A 20,129-nucleotide genomic window follows, 5' to 3' on the forward strand; every position below is an offset into this window, starting at 1 on the left:
CATTGGGGGTGTTATTTTTACCGAAAGTCGATTTAAACCCTTAAAACATGTAAAATTACCATGAACACCTTAGTTAAGGTCCAAATATAGCTGTTTCAATGTTAATCGGCAAAGGCAAAAGCTGCCGTAATGGAGGTCTCGGTCAAGTCGGACAACATTTTGAAAATGAGACACCTATAATCCCGCGTTTTCCTGCATCCCGAATTACATTTTTTCAGTATTAGGTCCCATTGAATTTAGCTACTTATAACTTTTTATTGAACTTCACGAAGAAAATGAACCTCTACTAATTTACCTAATGTAATGATAATGTGTTCAAATACATATAGCTTTGCATAGATCAATGCGTCATTTATATATGAAACTTATCACAACTTAACACTAATTTGTTTTTTAATATATATTTATGTGTATTCACTGTTGGAATTACTTCTTTGCCCCATATCTGTGTATTTATAAATATAATTTAGTAAAATAACAAAGAATATATAGATATCAGTAACTAAAGTTAGTTTATATAGTGGTCACAAAATGACAGTTAACGGAAATTAGCGATTGGTGTATTCGTGGGTCATGACCCCGACCATGTGATCGAGTTCTGTTGTGGAGAGAGGTGAGATCAGCGAGAACACAAGGCCAGTATACGAGAGAAAAAGGAAAGAGCAGGGAAACGGAACTAAGGCATAGAAAGCCAACTATTTACGTATAAACAAGAATGTCAATGTCAGGTTCGCCACAGCAGTTACTTAAAGGACGAGAAATTCCAAGCAGACGTATAGTTTTGAACGATATTTCGCAGTTACCCCATGATTACAGTACGACCCCTGGAGGATCCATATTTTCTACAACCCCTGGCGGTAAGCATACTTTTATTTTGATGCATATGAGGACTTGGTACTTTATACGTTGCCTAGAATTGGCGGATGTTTTGACCTCATGTGCATATCGTTGAAATTGCACATCTTTTGACTTTAATATGTAAACGTAAACAAATGCAAAGGCATGCAGAATCCAATATGGCGACGTATGTGGACCATGTGACATTTGTTTGGAATCTAATTTTTCCTCTCATTGATGCCTCTATTCCATTTGGAAAATGTCCAAATCACAACTGCGTATAAGTTAGTGGTAGTCAAGTGCAGCGAATACGATGCCAAGGTTACAGGAAATGTGTGTGAGGTTTTCCACCATATTGTTTTTGCCTTGAGAGTGGACCATGTGGTCGACAGTTTTCGACTGCGCACAACAAATGCAACATTTACCAAACAATAACACATGCATGTGTCATAAATGATCGCGTCATCCTTGCGCTGACCTTTTTTGGTGAAGATAAGAGATTGACATCATAGACAATAGCTTTCTATTTTTAATTTGCCCTAATATTTACATAAAAACTTCCCGTATGTTGTAATCGACCTTCACCTTCATGACGTAGATGATATTTACATCATGCTAAGTTTACCTGGGTCAATGAAGGCTAGCGAGGTCATGATGATGTCAAATATTTGTTTATCTATATAAATCTGACTTCAATGTTGCAGAATTTATAGTGAGTTGTTTAAAATTGCCCATTTATTATTTTATATGCACTAGAAACTATGATATTAAAGTAGCTAGGGAAAGATGAAACAAGACTTTTGGCCAATCATTCATTTCAAGTGTCCTGTCATTTTGTTTATTATCACATGTGAATTACAGTGATTATTCTACCAGATTGGATGGATATATGGCTGGGGGTTATACATTGAATTTGTTTATTTATAGAGTATGTATATAATGAGTGTCAAATAACTCATCAGTCATGTAGGTTTTCAACATTTATTCAATCAGCTGATCCATTCAGATATCAATTAAACTGGGTTTTTTTTAATTCTTATTTACAGGTTCAAAGATTTTCTACGAACGTTCATTCTTGCTGCAGTGTCGAAACTCACCATTGACAAAGAGTCCTCCACCAAATATGGCCAAAATTCCAGGAGTAACAGCACCAGGCACTGTTGATATGCCACTTGAAAATGGCAATGTCACAGATGAAAATCAAAAACAAAAACCAACAGGTGAAAAAGCTGGTAAGACACTGAACAATGATTTCACTTCATGGCTTATGAGTTTTCTTAAGCTGCTCCTGGTGAGTGCCAAGCAGCTTATTGATCCTGTCCAAAGAACAAAATGACGGACCCACTTCCGTTCCGGTTGCGTGTACATAATTCAGTCTTGCATGCTTCCGCTATATAGTTTCGTTATTGTAAATAGAAAGTAGAATCTCTTGACACTCACCTGTGGGTTAAATAAGTCTTTTAATACTCTTCTCCAAACAAAATGTTTATCTCTGGTGGTGAAATTTTGTGTACTGGGTTTGAGCGTTTCAGCAACTCGGATTGAGGTCTTGGGAGTGTTTGTTTTCGTGACTCTGATTCGAGAAAGAACATGTGAAGACTGTCAAGCATTGATGCTGTCTGTATGGTCTAGCTTGTTATATTTTGTAATTACAAGGAAGAAGTAAATATATATACTTATAAACCATATGAGTGATGAAGAATAACCCCTATTTTGATGTTTCAAACAGGAACGTAGTACGACATATCGTGCTTAAAGGTTGATGTAACAAATTTAATGATTATTGAAAATTTTCTCTTCCACTGATAAAATGCAGCCTCGTACAGTTTCTAGTGGAGTTCTACATACCTACACACTCTTATTTAGGTCAAGTTTTATAAACTTGTACAACTTACCTTAACCCAAAAGTAATGCTTGGCAACAAGGATATTAATATCCTTGAGCAGGACCTCCTTATAAAAATCTTTTACACAATACAATGTATTGTAACATATATTAAAAAACGTATTAATATAAATTATTTTAACAATTTTCAGAACATGAAGATGGGCCTCAGTTTGAGATGGATATTTGAATTCACCGCCCAGAATGCCTTTCAGTTAGCTTCCATTGGTGGTGTCCACGGGAACTAAAACAGTTGGGAAGTGCTCTTTCGTACTGAACATTATTTTAATTTTCTAGACAGCTTTTCCAAATTTGATGTTCATACCTCCTTTTATGAAGATTGTGTTGAACACAAAATTGGGAACTATCATCATTGAAACCAGGCTACAAATCAGAGGATGTTTTGTTTCTGTACAAAGCAGTTTGTCCATTCCTTGTCATTTGTATGCAGAACTGCCACCATGTCGATGCTTTAGACCCCACATGACACTGTTGATTGCCAGATTCCTATGAAGATCTGTGCAAGCATGTAGTCCATGTTATGTCAAGTGCAGCGGTTTTTTTTTATTCCTTTGAAGTTCTGGTTATATTGTTATATTAACTAATTACCAACTTTGTAGCAGATCTGGGGAAATAGAGAACTCTTAAAAAATGTAACCATGCATCAAGGGGTTTCTGCAAGTTCCACCCGTGAGTGATGTGAAGAGATTAGTGGATGATAATGTGTATACAAGATGGCAGTACTTTAAATACCCATTCCCTGAGTATATATGAAATCCTTTTTTATACAGAATGATTGTTCCTTTTTACATGGTTTGTCAGGGACTATGAGAGAGTTAAGGTGGGTGCCATCTTGACACCATTGACAGGAAGTAACGGCAGCATTGGGGTAACCTCCGGATGTGATGAACAACTCCAGGTTTCATCGTACTGAAAAAACTTTTTGTCAGGACATTTTTTAAGAAGTCATTGAAGACTGTTAATTTTGTTTTCTTCCTTTATAATAATGAAAAAGAACTGTTTTATATTTTGAGCCTACTATCTTAGGCATGTGATAGCATTGAATGTTAACGCGGCTGAAAATGGTGCACATTATCATACTGCATGATTTGTAGTAAATGAATTAGCTTTTTTAGTTCAGTAGTTGGTTGTCTCGGGTAATGCCTTCCTTGAGCCTTCTTAACATTTTGTGAGAGGTTTTTAGACTAGTTTACTACATTGCTGATATCGGAATGTAGGACAAATACATACACAACCAACTCAATAGTTGCATAAACCACTTACAATACTGAAAATGTAAATCCCTTGTGTTTTAAAATCTGTGAAGGTATTAATATTTTAAAAGGGTGACTTTGATTGCAGATGAAAAGATGACAGTGTTATAACATACAAGGGCATTATTTGATATCTAATGCACATGCAATTTTGTTTTCCAGCTAGACATCTATTTGATGTCTGTCTGCAAACCTGTTATAATTTGATTGCTAGATTCAATTTTGTTAACATGTCCCTCTTAGTTTATGTCGAGTTTCAGTACTTTGTTAATTTCATCCTTTAATTAGGTCCCTTAGTGTTTTAAGTCATATCTATTGTTATAATTTTGATACTATAACTTAATATAAGGAAAGCAACAGTTATAATATTTGCTATATACCCCTTTTTCTGCATTGTATTATAATTTAGTACATTCTGCTGGACTACGTTTTTTAAAGTATTATTTACAAGATCATGAGGTACGAAGAATTGTGATTGGTTGTCTGTATGCAATGTTATGGTAGAGGTCGTTCCTTCAATTTGGTCGACATCTAGCGCTGTTTTATTGTGACAGATGACTGTACACAATATAGAACATAAAAAAGTTATTAAAATTATGAAATTTAAAGTATTTGTGTTTTGTTTTTTAATTTATTCATCTGTAATTCATTCACATCAAACATTGTTAGGACTCTGCATTCTCTAGTGACCTTGAGTGGTCATACTGTTTGTGCTATTTGTGCTTCCACGTAATAACTTATATATTGTCAATTTGATTTATAATATTTTTCTCTTTTGGTATAATTTTGAATACATATATAATGTGCAAAGACAGCATGCTTAAATTTGAGCAAACAAAATTAACATCCTTCACTCCGCACAATATATTCACATATGACTGAATTATTATGAAACTTTGTCAAGAGTTGTGCTATACAAAGAAGGTGAATTTGAGTGGAATGTAAATGTGACTGTTGGATAAAAATTATAAAGTAAGGGAGGTAACTCTAATATTGTGAATAAAATCTACTTTGAAGATGACTTATCTATAATTTAATCGGTAATTTTATTTAAATAGATCATATTTTGGGTCAAACCTGTAGGAATTTGGTTACCTGGTAATATAGTTATATATTTAATGTAACATATTTAAATGTTGTAGTTGAAAGGCTTCGCCAATGACAGGAACTCGCTAACTTCAATGTTGCTATACATGTGTATTTTAATCCTTCAGTCATTGATTTATTTGTTCAGCATATATTTTGCAACTGTACTTTAAGAGTATTTGAAAACATCAAAAAGTATCCATATTATCAGAACAAATATACTGGTTTGTCTTTTTATTGTTACCCTCATGGGAATTCTTCTGCAAATTGAGCGGAATAGAATCATCTAGCTGACTTTATGTGTGTATTATGTACATGGTACTTGTTTACATGAACTCGACAGGACCCTTCATGATGGCACACTGCCTTCTCATGATGAACCTTTTAAACAGCAGCTAAGATCTGTTCTTTAAACCATTAATTTAGTACTATAGATGTCAAGGTGAAAGGTGAAATTGAGGTCACAGTGACCTAGCTTTAGGATGCAGGACCCCATGCTTTCATGATGTACCGTTGATGTCCATTCATGAAACAGCAGCTGAGATATGCTTGGGAAACCGGCACCAGTATTTAAAGTCAAATGCCATAATCAGATTACAACGACCTCATTCTAGGAAGCGATACATCACCTTCCATTAAGCAACCTTATAAAATATGATGTCCATCCGTGAAACAGGTTCCGGTGAATATTTTAGGGTGCGACACACTGCCTTTATACCTTTATACAAATTCAATATCAATTATTTAACAGCGGCTGAGAAATCAAGGTTAAATTGAATAAACAGTGACCTCGTTTTAGGATGCGTCACACTGCTTGCCCTTGATGTTTCATGAAACGACCCGAGATCTTTTCCAAATAAATATTATTTTAGAACTTAAGGTCAACGTTACGTCTTTCAGTGTCACAAGGGTCAAATATGTTAAAAGCTTCAAACAGTGTCTTTTAAAGAACCTTGCGTCTTAGGGTCATGGCATTTTAAACGGTGTGTAGCGAGGATATGACCTATATCCAAGGTCACAGGTTTAAAGCAGAGTGCTCTGATTTAGAAAGTAGCTGATACGTATGATTACCTTCACATCTTTTCCTGGTCAAAGTTGTTCAACAATTTGGAACTATTTTTTCAAGAATCATAGGTTAAGAAGATAATTGGAATTCAATATTCCATAATAATTCCATAACCAGTATGATGAAGAAGACTGATATAGGCTTTGTTTATTTTCTTGCGAATTCTTACTACATTACTGTGCATGTTTGCCATGCAGGTAGGGCGTAATAATTGCATGATCGTAAGAGGCGACTAAATTTGACTTTCTTCTTCCTAATGTCTCCCTTGACAATGCTTCATTTTTGGCCTTTAATTGAGCGTTTGCCCCTGTGAGGAAGGCTTTGGGTTCTGTCCTACCAGAGTCTGTAAAAATGATAGTTTCTACTCATGCTTAACACTCAGCAATTTAGGAGTGGGACGACTGGTTCACCCATTGTCAGTATAATGTGACCGGGTGGATTGTCCTGCTGGGTATCTTTGGCAGTATGTTTCAGTGAGGTGGCACTATAAAGTCGGCATCAGTTCCGCACTATAACAAGGAGACAAACACGAACTTATCGCAGCCTCCCAAATTACACACGCATACACTACATGCATGCATCTTGCACACATGGGAGGCCGTCTTTAAATGACCATAGCTGTTAATATAGGACGTTAAACAATACTAAACCAAACCAAATGGCCATGACCAAACATATTATTGTCGCTTATTTCTATGTGTACTATTTTCGCTGTGAATACGTATACATGGTTGTATTAATATCACTTTTCCGGAAAAGAAACTTTATCATCAATATCACCTATAGCGTCCATGCCCGCTTGGGTACTAGCTATATCCGGTGTCAGTCCTACACAGTGATCACTGTCCGGGTCTAATGGCCTTTTGTTTACGATGTGAGGATTACTTAGTCATGCTGGGTCATGTGTACAACAATAAATAGATTGTGATGTAATCATTAATAAATAAAGAAGAGTTATATCTAGTATTATTATTTACAAAGTGTGTCCTGCCGTTATTGTGGGGTTTCATGCTATAAAACATGCAGTACATCGAATATGCGTACTGTGTAACACATTTTGAAGACATCTTTCTGAAACTAAATCGAGTTCATAAAGGATTTAAATATGAATCGATATTGATGCATTTTCATTGAAAATTTACAAAAAAAGTGGCACGATAGTCACTTTTCATGTACAGAAATAGGAACTGTTAACTGTTTTTGAGCATATTTGTATCATTTGATCGATCAAAGACGCAAAAAGCGAGTATCTACGTCTCTGGATCAATTCTTTTTATGATCATACGGCAGGAGTGATTCAGGCTTTCAGCACACAGATATTTAGTAAAAAAAAAATCGAAAACAAAACAAAAAGGCAAGGAGGTAGCGGAAATAAAGTTCCAAAAACTTAGCCTATCCAGTGAATATCAGCATAAGTCTTATACGCTAGTAAGATAAAATGTTAAAGAAAATTCTGTACGAAGAATTGATGGAACCTGAGTTTAATTTTCTGTTGCATTAACAAAAAAAACCAGATATTTAAATGTCATTTTAGAAGCAGATTTACATGAAAATGGTTATAACGAAAAACATGATACCACGTATGGCCAATGCTAACAGGCCTTTTTGGCATTATTGAACATCTGGATAGGGGGCGCTGCAGTAACACTAGTTGTAAAGTAATTTGTTCAAAATAGTTGTTTTACATTAAAACATTCAAAATTTATTGTGATCCGAATTTAACCGTCCATGCAACACCTCCATTTTTTTAAATGAAACAGTTATATTTAAATGTATTTGTTAGTAATGAAATATCTTCAGTAAATTAAAATATCTTAAAAGCAGTTTAAAGTTGATATTTTTATTGGGAAATAGAAATATCTTTAATTCATTTAAGAAATCTGTTTCACGTTAAGATATCTTCATTAGATTTAAGATTTCTCAAACTTTTTCTATCTCTCTTTGGGTCTTAAATGTTAAGATGACGTGACATAAACATGTCCGAATGGGTCGGTGCCTAGTGTGAGGTACCTGTGAGACCTATGACCAGGTCATTTGCCTATATCTAGAGGACAAGGAAATCAAAACATCGCGGTTAGAGCCGGAGATCAACACCCGGTCGGTGTCTACGTACGGAGACATACCTGAGCATGTTTACTTACGTGACAGGAAAAGGCCCAAGGTGGCGAAGAACTAAGCGAAGCACTTCAACAACGCCTTATTTCACCTTTTAAAACAAATTTGATCACTGATTTTCGTTAATGCTTTAAGTTTGGTGCTGGAAATATTGAAAGACCTATATCTGCCTAATACCAAACAAGTATCTCAAGCTTTCTCTAGATACCTACAAAGGAATGATAAGATGTCAATTCTATCAGCCACAGGAGAGTCGAAGTTCTGTCAAGGTTGTCAGAATATAGCGCCAAACAGCCAGTATAGCCTATAACGGAATTGAGCGAATTCTGTCAAATGTTTTGTTGTTAACAACGATTTATCATATTTCACCCAACGGGTCAACTTATAGCCATCAAAATCCATGACATCCCAGCTTTTCTTTTAAACACCCGTTCTGTAGAGCGACAACAACACTCCACGTGAGCGTTTCTTGGTATCGAATACCGTTTTTAATCATATTGGTAAGTTGCAAACCAGGCCAACACGTCAGGGGCCTGATCATTTGTTACAGCTATATATATTTGGATGTTCAGAGTAATTTTACACATTTTGGGGGTTTCGATTAATTTTCGGTAAAATTGCCACAACTACAGATGGGTTCGGTAAAAATGCCAGCCCAATATTACCATTATTTGGGTGGCATTTGACCGGAAAATGATATAAACCCTTAAAATGTATGCAATACTCTGAACACCCAAATTTAGGTCAAAATATAGCAGTAACAGAGAAATCAAAATTATGGTTCGAATTCACCCGAGGGAGCAATGTTTTCTTTTCTTTCAGACAAAGGGGATATTTTATAAGAACCGTTTCGAAATGTAGAGGAATTAAGATAACTAAATTGTTTCTAGGGACTGTTCGGTTTAATATTGAGACGTATGTAAGTCTCAAGTCCACGGTACCCGTTTCAAGTGTTTTGCATGCTTCTTTCATACAGGGAATATCTTTAATAATTCAATTAGATCGAAAATCGAACTAATTCTATCGATTTACGTGTGTATATGCGATAATTTTATTAACCTGTATTTTGGTGTGATACACAGTGGAACATAGGAATGAACAGACGTGTTTAATGTTGATGACCATTGAAACACCTTCTTATTTAATTAACATGCTTCCTCCTAAAGTGTGCGAACGCAATAGCTACAACTTGAGAAATACTGAAAACTACACTGTTCCCAATTTCCGACTGTCTAGTGCATTCCAATCCTTTATTCCTTCTTCTATAAGACTATGGAACGATTTACCAAATACTGTCAGAGAGCAGCCATCCGTAAACATTTTTAAATCATCGATTCAGCGTAACCAAGGTTACTTGTTGCCTATTTTTTTTCATGTAGAAAATCGAAAACTAAATATTTTACGTACACGATTGCGACATTCATGTAGTAGTTTAAATTATGATTATGATCAGACAAAGACACATTTTGATTGATGATATCTCACGTTATTGTANTTGCAGTCCATTAATTTTTGATTGTATGCTGTATATCAGACAAAGACACATTTTGATTGATGATATCTCACGTTATTGTAATATTTCTCTAAATGTTATTATGTACGGTTCTCCAAACTTGTCAGATGAAGACAATGAAATATCTTCCATATAGTCCAAACCTACATTAAAAACATTAACAGATTTTAAGGTCAGTAGTATTGTCCTATCATCTCTCTTTCTTATTCTTCTAAATTTCTTTTTCTTCCCTTTTCCCTTCCTCCCTTCTTTGTTCATATATATATATAATATAAATATATTTGTTGTTGTTGTCATGTAATCAATATAATCAAATGTATTGGAGGGGGCGTTTCTTAGTTGAGATAACATGTGCCTTATCCTTTTTGTTGAATGACAAATAAAAAATGTTTAAATAAAAAAATCAACAAGTGTATCTGATGTGTGATGACAGTATGTGTTGTAAGGGAAATAACCGGTAGAAAAAGATAGGTGTTCTATATTACATACACGTTTAGCATACTTTTGACTCCATTACGTACATGCAAAAACACAACGGAAATATTTTTGGATGCTAAACTTTAAGAATATTAATGAAATATATCAAACTCTTCATGAGAACTGCTTTTATATATATTAAAATATTCACATTTAGGCGGCCTGTAGTAGTAAGTTCAAACTGGGTGCCATCTATTGGGGCATATTCAAGACCGCTCATAAAAGTTTTACATCTCGTTTTTGTAAGGTACCTTGTATTTTCAAGTTTATTCTAAATCCCAGAAAAAATGCACAACGGTCATCATAATTGACAAAGCAGGTCTATAAATTGTAAAACATTATCAAAAATAATTTTATGAAAAAATACGAACTGGTAGATCTCACGGACAAATAAGTAAACTTAGGCCTACCCTAGAGGATGATATTACTGAAGATTTTTTTTTTTACATAAGTTATATATTCGTTTTCTTATAAATGAGAAATCGCAATTCTGTATGCTCTGAGTCCCTGTCGGAGTATCCTAAGATAATCCAGTATCTAGCAAGAGGCATCACTCATGCAGTGAGTCAGTCCTGTTTTATTCCTTTGTGGTGTGTTCAGGAATATATTGATGTCGCGTTAGTACTCTTTATGCGATAATATCAATGCTTGATACTATTTACATTTTTTTATTTTTTTTTTGCGATTTCCTTGACATGTTCATTTCTTGGCTAAAATTACAGAAAGCAAAATTTAATTCCAGTTTCATGTAAATAATGATAATCATATTCACAAACCGAGCAAATCCTATTTTTTTAACAACCAAGAAGTTGTCTGCTCCTGCGCACATATGGTCATCCGGGGCTTTGCAATGGAACATTTGTAATGGCGGTCAAGGTGGCAACTTAGCATGAGGTGATGAAAAAAGAATAAATGCCATCTGACAAGTGAAACTGAAGAATCCAAAATAAACGATAAAGGTAAAGTTATTTGCAATAATGCAGAATGTCACACAAGATGAGGACCATGACTCAAACAAAGAAATAAGAACTGTAGAAATTGAGCAAGGTAGTCCTACAGGGCCGTCGTATCCATCACCATTGCCATTGGACGAAACTCAGCCGTTGCCGACATCACAATCGACGTTTGGACCCGATATATCTACAAGCGATGACGATGAAATATCAGACGTGAGTATGAATAATTGTGTTATAAGAATTTTGTGCAGCAATGTGTTGACTAGAATCTTCACTTTTCATAGCCATCTTACATCTCTTGAGCATGTGACCCATTGATTTTCTCTCAGTTCTGCCATTTGCATATTCTGGAATATCTCATTCTTGCAATATGTCATCAAATAACTAAATCAAGGATACTCTGATGGTGCTATTTTGACCATAAGTTGTCATTGTGATAAGAAAGTAGGCTTGTATTCATCATTACTACTGACATGATGTCTGTTGAAATAAAAATTCTGTAGACATTCAAGTTCCTTATTATATAACCACAAGCATTTCCAGTGTCTGGAGATCTGCATGTTTCAGACTTTCCTCCACAATCATGAAAGTTCCCTGTTTTTCTGATGTTACCTCATCATTATTCAATCGTTTGTTTGTAGATTGCATTGGATTGGTGACTGACAAGTCTGAATATGAAATGTCATGTTTAGTTTGCATGAAACAGACGTACACATTCAACAAGTTGTTCGAATTTCATTGTTACATGCAGAAAATTATTTTCTCTCCTGCTTCCAACATGTTGGCACCCAAACTGATAATTTCTGTATTGCTTAAGAGTGTAATTTTGAAGAGTATTTTTGTTATCGTTTCCAAAATGTCCAATATTCAATGTAGCATTGTGTTCTGTAAGTTATTAAGAATCGTATCTTTATTGAATTATTGAAAAAGATGATCACATTTAAAAATGATATGTTAGAAAATACACAATATGTTATGTTCATTTAAAGAATAGTAACTAAACCTGAACTTTATGCGTTCAGAAATATCTTTGTCTGCTAAAGAGCTGTATGATTTAAATATAATCCAAATTGTTAATTTATGCATTTATAGATATGTTGCACATGTTTTTCCTTAGTGACCTTAAAAACCTTAACAATCGGTGCAAGACAACACGATCATACTTGCGAATGACGAATGATACAATTACAACTGAAGTTACCACTTCTGTCATATCTAAATTACATAGATGAGAAGTGAATTTAAACCTAATTATATTTCTAAGCAGTTTTTGCCGTGTAATGATTTTCATATTGATTACTTTCAAGGATGATATGTTGTTTTTGTTGCACTTCAGTAAGTTGAAGTGAACCAGGGGCTAGCAGATTTAATAATAGGGCATTTTTATAAGGTCTGTTTTGTAAAACCAGATAACTGCATAAGTTATTTGTGACTCTTTTAACACAATTGAAAAATTCCCCATTCATGCATTGCAATTAAATGTGAGTTAGCGATGTTATTTGATGATGGCAGGCATTTATACAAAACTCTTGGTTTGCAAGTCAGGTCTTTGTAAGACTTTTTGAGGCAGATGATGGGCCCCATTCCCAGGATATTTCATATATTCGCCTATTTTCAAAAACGATCAGTTTATTCCTGAAAATTCCCATCCCAATTCAGTGTTCTCCCCAGGCTGTTTTAGTGTTATCGTAACAGTTCTGTTACACATGAATTTTTAGTCGCTACGTGTCACCTTTTTACCATTACGCATGCATTTGACCATTACATGCATATATGACTGGTACATCAAGTTCTTACTAGTTGATAACCTCTTCTCCCTTTTCCAATTGGACTTACCCTCATAAGACTAGGTATTTATTGTTCCCTACGATTGACACCCTGATCAACGAACTCTGTCCTGCAGGAAGATTTACCTTTGGGGATGTGAACTACCTGTACGTGTGAAGCGTGAACAAAAGATCACAATTACCAGCTTGTAATTCGTCTAATCATAATCAATGATGTCTGTTAATTATCAAGGCTTCAATCTACATTTTGATTTTCATAGATGATCAACATTTTCACTGAAATAGGAAATACGAACACAGAAGTACAGACCGTAGCTTTGTATTCAGTGAAATGCCAGACATCTGCTGACCTACCTTTGCTGCATTGTTTTTGGCCATCATATTTTAATGCTTGAAATAAGTTAGCTATTTGAGAAGCTTTTATCAACAACAATACAACTTTTGGAGAACAGTAAAATAGATCGTAAGTGAGCAGACTTCAGCATGAGTGTTTTACTTTTTCCTGAACTCTAATTGTGTCTAAGGTGTGGATGCCCAGCACCCATGTTTAAAAACCAAAGCGAGGTCAAGGATACAAAGGATGCAACCTGCTGTAGTCAAAGTGGAGTTTGTGTGTGAATTTACATGATGCTACATATGTACAGTAGCTGCTGTAGTTAGTCTATTACTGACCTAAACACAAAAACTTAAATAAAGTTACACGTACTCGCTGCAACATTGAGTTATAACAGACTTAAACACACACAAAACAGTCGGATGTACAGACATGATATGGGTAACACTTGGTGCTCCACACGAAATCACTCATCTTTTGATATGATGTTTTATTAGTATATTATATATATAAAATGTAAACATGTTTATAATTTTACATACGTTATGTATCAACATATCTGTTATCATTCAACACTTTTTGATACTGAGGCAATGTTTATGTGAATGTACACTTAACAAATAGATGAGCAAACTGCAGTGATTAGAAAAACCATGCACGATAACCATGGGTGACCAAAATTACGAAGTCAGTCAATAATTTTGAAAAACACATCAACAGAATATAACAAACATTTTACTGCATCATAAATATAAGTAAGGCCAAATAAAATAATATGTGTGTTTCCTATTCCCTCGAAATTTGAATCCAGGTAGGTAGGTAGGCAAAACATTTTATTTTATCAAAACATTTTATTTCTTTTTCAAATCTTATACAACCGATTGACTTTCTCTTTTGGGGAAGGGTTCTTCCTTTCGCCATCAATACTTGAAAGGCATCGACAGCTTTTACTGTGGCTTTTTCTGAGGATTGCACAATTAAATCAAGGAAAGAAACAATCTGTTTTGAGCATAAAAAAAGCAGTACTCGCACACCAAAACCGTTGGCGATATCTCCGATGTTTAAATTTCCATCAACATCAAACAATTCAGTGTTTGCGGAACACTTTATGGCAGTTGTATACCCTTTTAGGTCTGTTGGGTGGTATGTCCCATAAACATCCAAAAGCGGGGTCTTGTTTGGAAACGACGCAAGGTGCTTCGTTTCCGCAATATGATCGCATTTCGCTAATTTGATGGCCAAAATGGAACTTTCTGTTCCGATGGCTGCCATGTTGCTGTCAATGTCAAATCACGAAGACGTTTGACACTCACAATACATGTGTGTCAAGCGCTTTATTGACGGCGTACCAAGTAAAAACTAATAACAAATAAGACACATTCCGGAAAAATTTAAGTCAAACAAAAATTGGCGAAAAAAACGTTTCAGGTCGGGCACTTTTTTTCCAGGTAGGTCGGGGAACCGGAAACACACATATTATTTTATTTGGTCTATGCTGTCTAAAGCTGTCATTCGTAGGCTAGCACATCGTATAGACCAATAAAGGATCACTTTAAAATGTTGATCAAAGAACTAAAGTAATTTTTGATATCTTTGTGATCATAAACATGTGTCACTTTAATTGTCACATGAATCATGTTTTGAGTAATGTTTCATGCAAATAGTCATCTTTGAAATCCAAAGGTTTCACTCCTGATATACATACATTTTCTCTGTACCATTAGATTCTCTCATAACAGAATTGAAGGCTCTTAATATTTTGATTGGTTCCAGACTGACATCCTGGCCCTTACTTACATAACCTGGTATGTTCAGTAGGAATGAGACATGCTTAACAAAAGTGCAAAAAATATACAAGCTGAAAACAAGCAGAAATGAAGTGAAATGGTTTATTTTTAAATTGTGTTTTCCTTATTTGAGTATTGAGCCTTAATGTATATGTTGGCCACTGTGTGCCATCAGCTCACCTAGCCTCCCTGACCCAAGATCTTTTAGAATGCTGATGATTACTCTATATGAAATTTAGGTTAAAATCACTTCATCTTCAACTTGCCAATATTATTATGATGAAATACAAAATTACAAAACCCGAAACAACTGATGTAATTCTAGATTTTTAAAAGGCCTTTCAAATAATGTATGCCTTGATTCAGATATGTTGTGGGCTTCATTAGACCCTTGATACTATGATTTTGGCACACCAATATGAGCGTTGACTTTTGGGTTTGAAAGGACATGTCTGTTTGACATTTTGACTCCAAAAATTTCAGAAAAAAACAACTGTTATTTGACTTCTGAATTTGTTAAATGTCAAGGGTTAACTGAAGGCTCTGATACTGTTACATAAACCCAAGTTTTTATTTGAGTGCATAAACCTATTTTCACAAAATGACATGTAGTAGTACCTCATTTTTTGGGGTATTAAGGATAGCTGCTTCTTGGGGATATTAAATATCACAGTATCAATGTCGACTCCTCGTGGTCTCTTTGTTGTCGCTCTTGGGTACACTGAGCTGACCTGTTTAGCAGTTGTGTATTATCAGTAAATGTAGACCTGAGGAGCATTTTATTATACTTAGATTTGGATGTTTACTACAGTTATAGCTGGGTCACTTAAATTTGTCAGCTATAGAGATGCTTCAAACATTCCCATTGAGTATTTCTGTTTCCCCAAGATGTTATGTTTATTGACTCTGATTCTGAGTGATATCTTACTAATAATTGCAATCTTTAAGACTTTTTTCGCACCTGTCTGGTGATACATGACAGCATCAGTCTTAGTCGGATAGCAGGTAGAGTAGACATGCTCCCACAAAGGGAAGCTAGGATATTGAGTTTTGTGTTTTATGTTTACAACCTTCACAGCTCTGCATGCACTTGTGTGGTAGGTTATTAGCTATAGCGTAGTAAACTTCACCATCTCTGGTATTGATCCAGCCCAGTAGGAAGTGCTGATTAATGAAATGGCTTTAACTTTAAGGTTACAAATTGTTTGATTTACTATGAACCATTAATACTGTGCATATATATCATTGGTTGGTGGTCAGAGTTTGTTCTAGTTTCGTTGGTAGTACATAATGTAGTACCACTGTTCCACATAGGAGAGCATTATAATTTACTATGTTCATTAGTAGGAATCCTTTTAGTAAACTGTATATCTATGGCTGGTCAGCCAAACTGCTAGCTGTGATCTGGTTGGAGTGAGGTGGTACATTATATAATACATATGACTTGCTTTCGTTAATTTCTGGAAGCATTAATAATGATGAAAAGGAAAAGAATTATTTACTAGTAATTCAATGACACATTCAACACATGGACATCTATAGCTAGTCATCTACCATGGTATGTTTTCAGTCTTTGCAACAAATGAAAACTTTAAACCATTACCTTGTAATACAAAAAGAGTAATTTGACAATAGTTTACGGTAATTCATGATGTTTCTTTTAATAGTTGTGAATAGGATGGGATGCATGACTATGTAATAAGAATATATGTGAAAAAACCTGTATTGATATTTAAAACCTGATTTTTTGTTATGTCTTTACCAAAATTTTGCATTATCCTGTACATATTAAGGACAAAAGATTTAGGTTGTTTAGTTACATTTATGTCCAGTGAAATGTTAATAGTACCCAACTAAAGTGTTTCAGTAGACATGTATATTGAATACTCCCTTATAAATAGCCCTTAAGTTGTATCATACAATTGAATTTAAATAGTAACTTAAGTTTTGCAGTGTTCAGAACATTGTTGGTGGTAATTATATGATATAACTAGTATAAGGCAGTGTATCAAATGATCAGAGAATCTTTCGTCAATAACTCGCTCAGATATTTGAGTTTCAGATACACAGGCCAGGGCTATTTTAAGTAATCATTTTAGAGCTAAACCAGATCAATGATATGATCTCTTGTGACCACAGGTGGCATCCTACCTCGCAGAACAGGACATCGAGGATGATGTTGATGACCAAGACCTGGAGCCTTCTACTTTCCTGCTGCCAACTGAGGGCATGGAAGCTTCCAATCTGCCATCTATAGACCCAGAGACGCACGCGCGCCTGGAGGCTCTATTAGAGGCTGCAGGTAAGGCAGCATGGCTTTTATGGCATTGTATTCAGCAGCTATTTATCTTCATGTTTAGCGTCCGTGAGTAAGTGTGGTGTCTGCTTTTGTTTGTAATGAAGAAAAATCTAAATATTTATGTAGAGAATTTCAAACCGATCTATTCATTACTATAACAGAATTGGTAACTGAGTAGATATTAAATGTGATTATGAAATTAGAACCAAACAAAAAGTAATGTAAGAAGAACTCTTTAAGTGTCAGCATTTGATTTTGTTGTGAAGCAAGAACCATTTTTCAGCTCTGTGTCTGCTTTGGTTCTTTTTTGGCGCATTAGGTATTGGAAAGCTTTCCACTGCAGATGGAAAGGCTCTTACTGATCCAGAAGTCTTAAGGAAACTCACATCATCAGTCAGCTGCGCTCTGGACGAAGCAGCACAAGCACTTCATAGAATGAGAGCAGAACAACAAGGCCAACTAGGGGTCATCGAGGGGTGAGTTAGATTCAAGATGACCACTATGTTCAAGTAAATTTATATCATCTTGCCAAAAATGCTCTGATTATGGCATTATTGACAATAAGATTTATAGTTTGTATTCTTAGGATAAGACCGGACATTTAGCTTAAATTTTAAAATGTTAGTTTCAACTGTTTTTTGTTAGCTTATCATTGAATGCAAAAATTAACCCTCAATAGTAATCAACCTATGCGAGACCCATCTTTTAACTCCATAAATAATTCACCAAGAGAAGTGTTTTGCTGTAGTTACTAAGTTTGATCCACAACAATACATTCCTGGCATTTTAGTTGAAGTGAAATCATGACGTCTTGTGTCAACTACACAATACAGATGCGAGTCGCAGTAGACCTATTGACAGATATTAGCATTAACATTTTTAAGTATCTGATTTGACAGTGTCTAAAGCACCTACTGAGCTAGCAAAAGTTTGTTATTATGTTTTTTTTGAGAAAAATTGAATTTGGGAGGGGTTGGATTCAAATTGCTGATAGTTAATTATCTAATAAAGCATCACTGCCTTCATTAAAGAGTCAACAAGTAACATTTAATAATGGTCATAGTTTTCTGATTGCTTAAGACTTCTTGGTCTAATATATTGTATTTACACAAGTCCTTTCAAGGTTGGACAGACATGAGTAAAACGGATTAAGTCTACGACTTTTCTGGTGTAAAAGTCAAATTGTGGAAAATGTTATATATAGTTACTTAAACATTTTACTCTGTCACTAGCTCAAGGTCGTTAGCAGAGGCCTGTAGTGATGGAGATGTACCCACCGTTCGTAAACTGCTTCACGAGGGAGGCAGTGTCCATGAGACAACAGAGGAGGGGGAAAGTCTTCTGTCTCTGGCATGTTCAGCGGGATATTATGAACTTGCACAGGTAAAGCCCATTCTTATTGCAACTTCCTTTCTTTAATTGTAATCTTTGAGGTGCAAGATCTGCAATTTTCTTTTTCATGTATAGCTTCTGGTATCCTATCAAAACAACTTGATTAGATAACAAAAATGACTATATATGTAAATAGTCTGTGTATTGCTTCTTTGTTAAAAGAACAAATCTTTCTGATGTAATACTCGGATAATTCAGTTATCTAATACATTTTTGTGTGTTTGTGAGCCATGATGTTATGCTATATTGCACAAGTTTAACATAATCTTATGTTATTTTATATTCATATTAATGAGATGTATGTGCAGGTGTTGTTAGCCATGAAAGCCAATGTTGAAGACCGGGGCATTAAGGGAGATTGTACACCTCTAATGGAAGCTGCCAGTGGGGGATATGTAGACATAGTCAAGCTGCTTATCACCCATGGAGCAGATGTCAATGCCCAGTCATCAGCTGGTAGGTGATCCTCTGTAATATTTAGTCCTCACTTTGACAATATACTGCCCTTAAACTGCCTTTGCTGTAAGATTTTGTTGGTCAAGAATTAATTGTTTTTGCCGTCAGATTTGATTATTTAAGCTGAGTCAAGAGTGATTCAACAACACTAATACTGTTCAATGTATAACAAACAATTCAGTACTTTTATGGCCACAAGAAGAAAGCTATGTCTGAATAGAATCTGATGATCATCCTTGAGGTCTAGAAATGTATGGTAGGAGATAAAATCATTGAATTATATAAATGGATATTGTTAAAAGAAAATGTTTTGAAAGATTACAATTTTATAATTAGATAGAATGAAAGATTTAATGATGTAGAAAGCATCATTATTAATTGAAAAAGGAAAATTATGATTTATTGTTTTTGCACCAGGTAACACACCTCTACACTATGCCGCCTGTGGTGGCTACGAGGACGTGGTACAGGTTCTGATAGATGCTGGTGCAAATGTGGAACAGCATAATGAAAACGGACACACCCCTCTTATGGAGTCTGCCAGTGCAGGACATGTTGGTGTGGCTCGCATACTTCTCAGCTCTGGTGCTGGCATCAACACCCACTCAAACGAGTTCAAGGAGAGTGCTCTGACCCTCGCCTGCTACAAGGGTAAGCTTGAATGAAGCTAAAAGATTTACTATTGTAGCAGTAAAAGTTTCAAGAAGATATAAACTTGCATTTAAGAAAAATAAATCTTGAAAAACATTTATGAAGGAAAACAAATCTGACATCAACATTTTTCAAACTCTAGTTTTTGAACTGTTTATTGACTGATAAGAAAATGTCACTGCACTAGCAGGTTGTTTTGAGAAGTAAGAAAAAAA

General features: G+C 35.1%; 2 protein-coding genes across 4 annotated transcripts in view; both read left to right on the plus strand.

Annotated features, from left to right (window-relative positions):
- Positions 1–581: 581 nt before the first annotated feature.
- On the plus strand, positions 582–4,604 carry LOC110443284 (eukaryotic translation initiation factor 4E-binding protein 2-like). Its single transcript, XM_021487420.1, has 3 exons — positions 582–857; positions 1,884–2,069; positions 2,874–4,604. Exons 1-3 carry the CDS (start codon positions 716–718, stop codon positions 2,909–2,911), a joined length of 366 nt encoding a protein of 121 aa, XP_021343095.1. The 5' UTR covers positions 582–715; the 3' UTR covers positions 2,912–4,604.
- A 6,489-nt stretch (positions 4,605–11,093) lies between these two features.
- LOC110443294 (ankyrin repeat domain-containing protein 17-like) overlaps positions 11,094–20,129 on the plus strand; it is a 29,728-nt gene continuing 20,692 nt past the window's right edge. For all 3 annotated transcript variants that reach the window (XM_021487435.1, XM_021487438.1, XM_021487437.1), the window contains exons 1-6: positions 11,094–11,421; positions 17,256–17,418; positions 17,735–17,891; positions 18,648–18,798; positions 19,116–19,263; positions 19,681–19,914. In XM_021487435.1, the coding sequence (XP_021343110.1) occupies positions 11,230–11,421; positions 17,256–17,418; positions 17,735–17,891; positions 18,648–18,798; positions 19,116–19,263; positions 19,681–19,914 (1,045 nt within the window). In that variant the 5' untranslated portion in view covers positions 11,094–11,229. The remainder of the gene's footprint in view (positions 11,422–17,255; positions 17,419–17,734; positions 17,892–18,647; positions 18,799–19,115; positions 19,264–19,680; positions 19,915–20,129) is intronic.

This window comes from Mizuhopecten yessoensis, unplaced genomic scaffold, assembly GCF_002113885.1.
Source record: "Mizuhopecten yessoensis strain PY_sf001 unplaced genomic scaffold, ASM211388v2 scaffold716337, whole genome shotgun sequence".
Classification (NCBI taxonomy): domain Eukaryota; kingdom Metazoa; phylum Mollusca; class Bivalvia; order Pectinida; family Pectinidae; genus Mizuhopecten; species Mizuhopecten yessoensis.

Coding starts and splice junctions, on each gene's coding strand:
- LOC110443284 (XM_021487420.1), top strand. CDS start 716: ATGTCAATGTCAGGTTCGCCACAGCAGTTACTTAAAGGACGAGAAATT. Junction 858..1,883: donor ATTTTCTACAACCCCTGGCG/GTAAGCATACTT, acceptor TCTTATTTACAG/GTTCAAAGATTTTCTACGAA. Junction 2,070..2,873: donor ACCAACAGGTGAAAAAGCTG/GTAAGACACTGA, acceptor AACAATTTTCAG/AACATGAAGATGGGCCTCAG.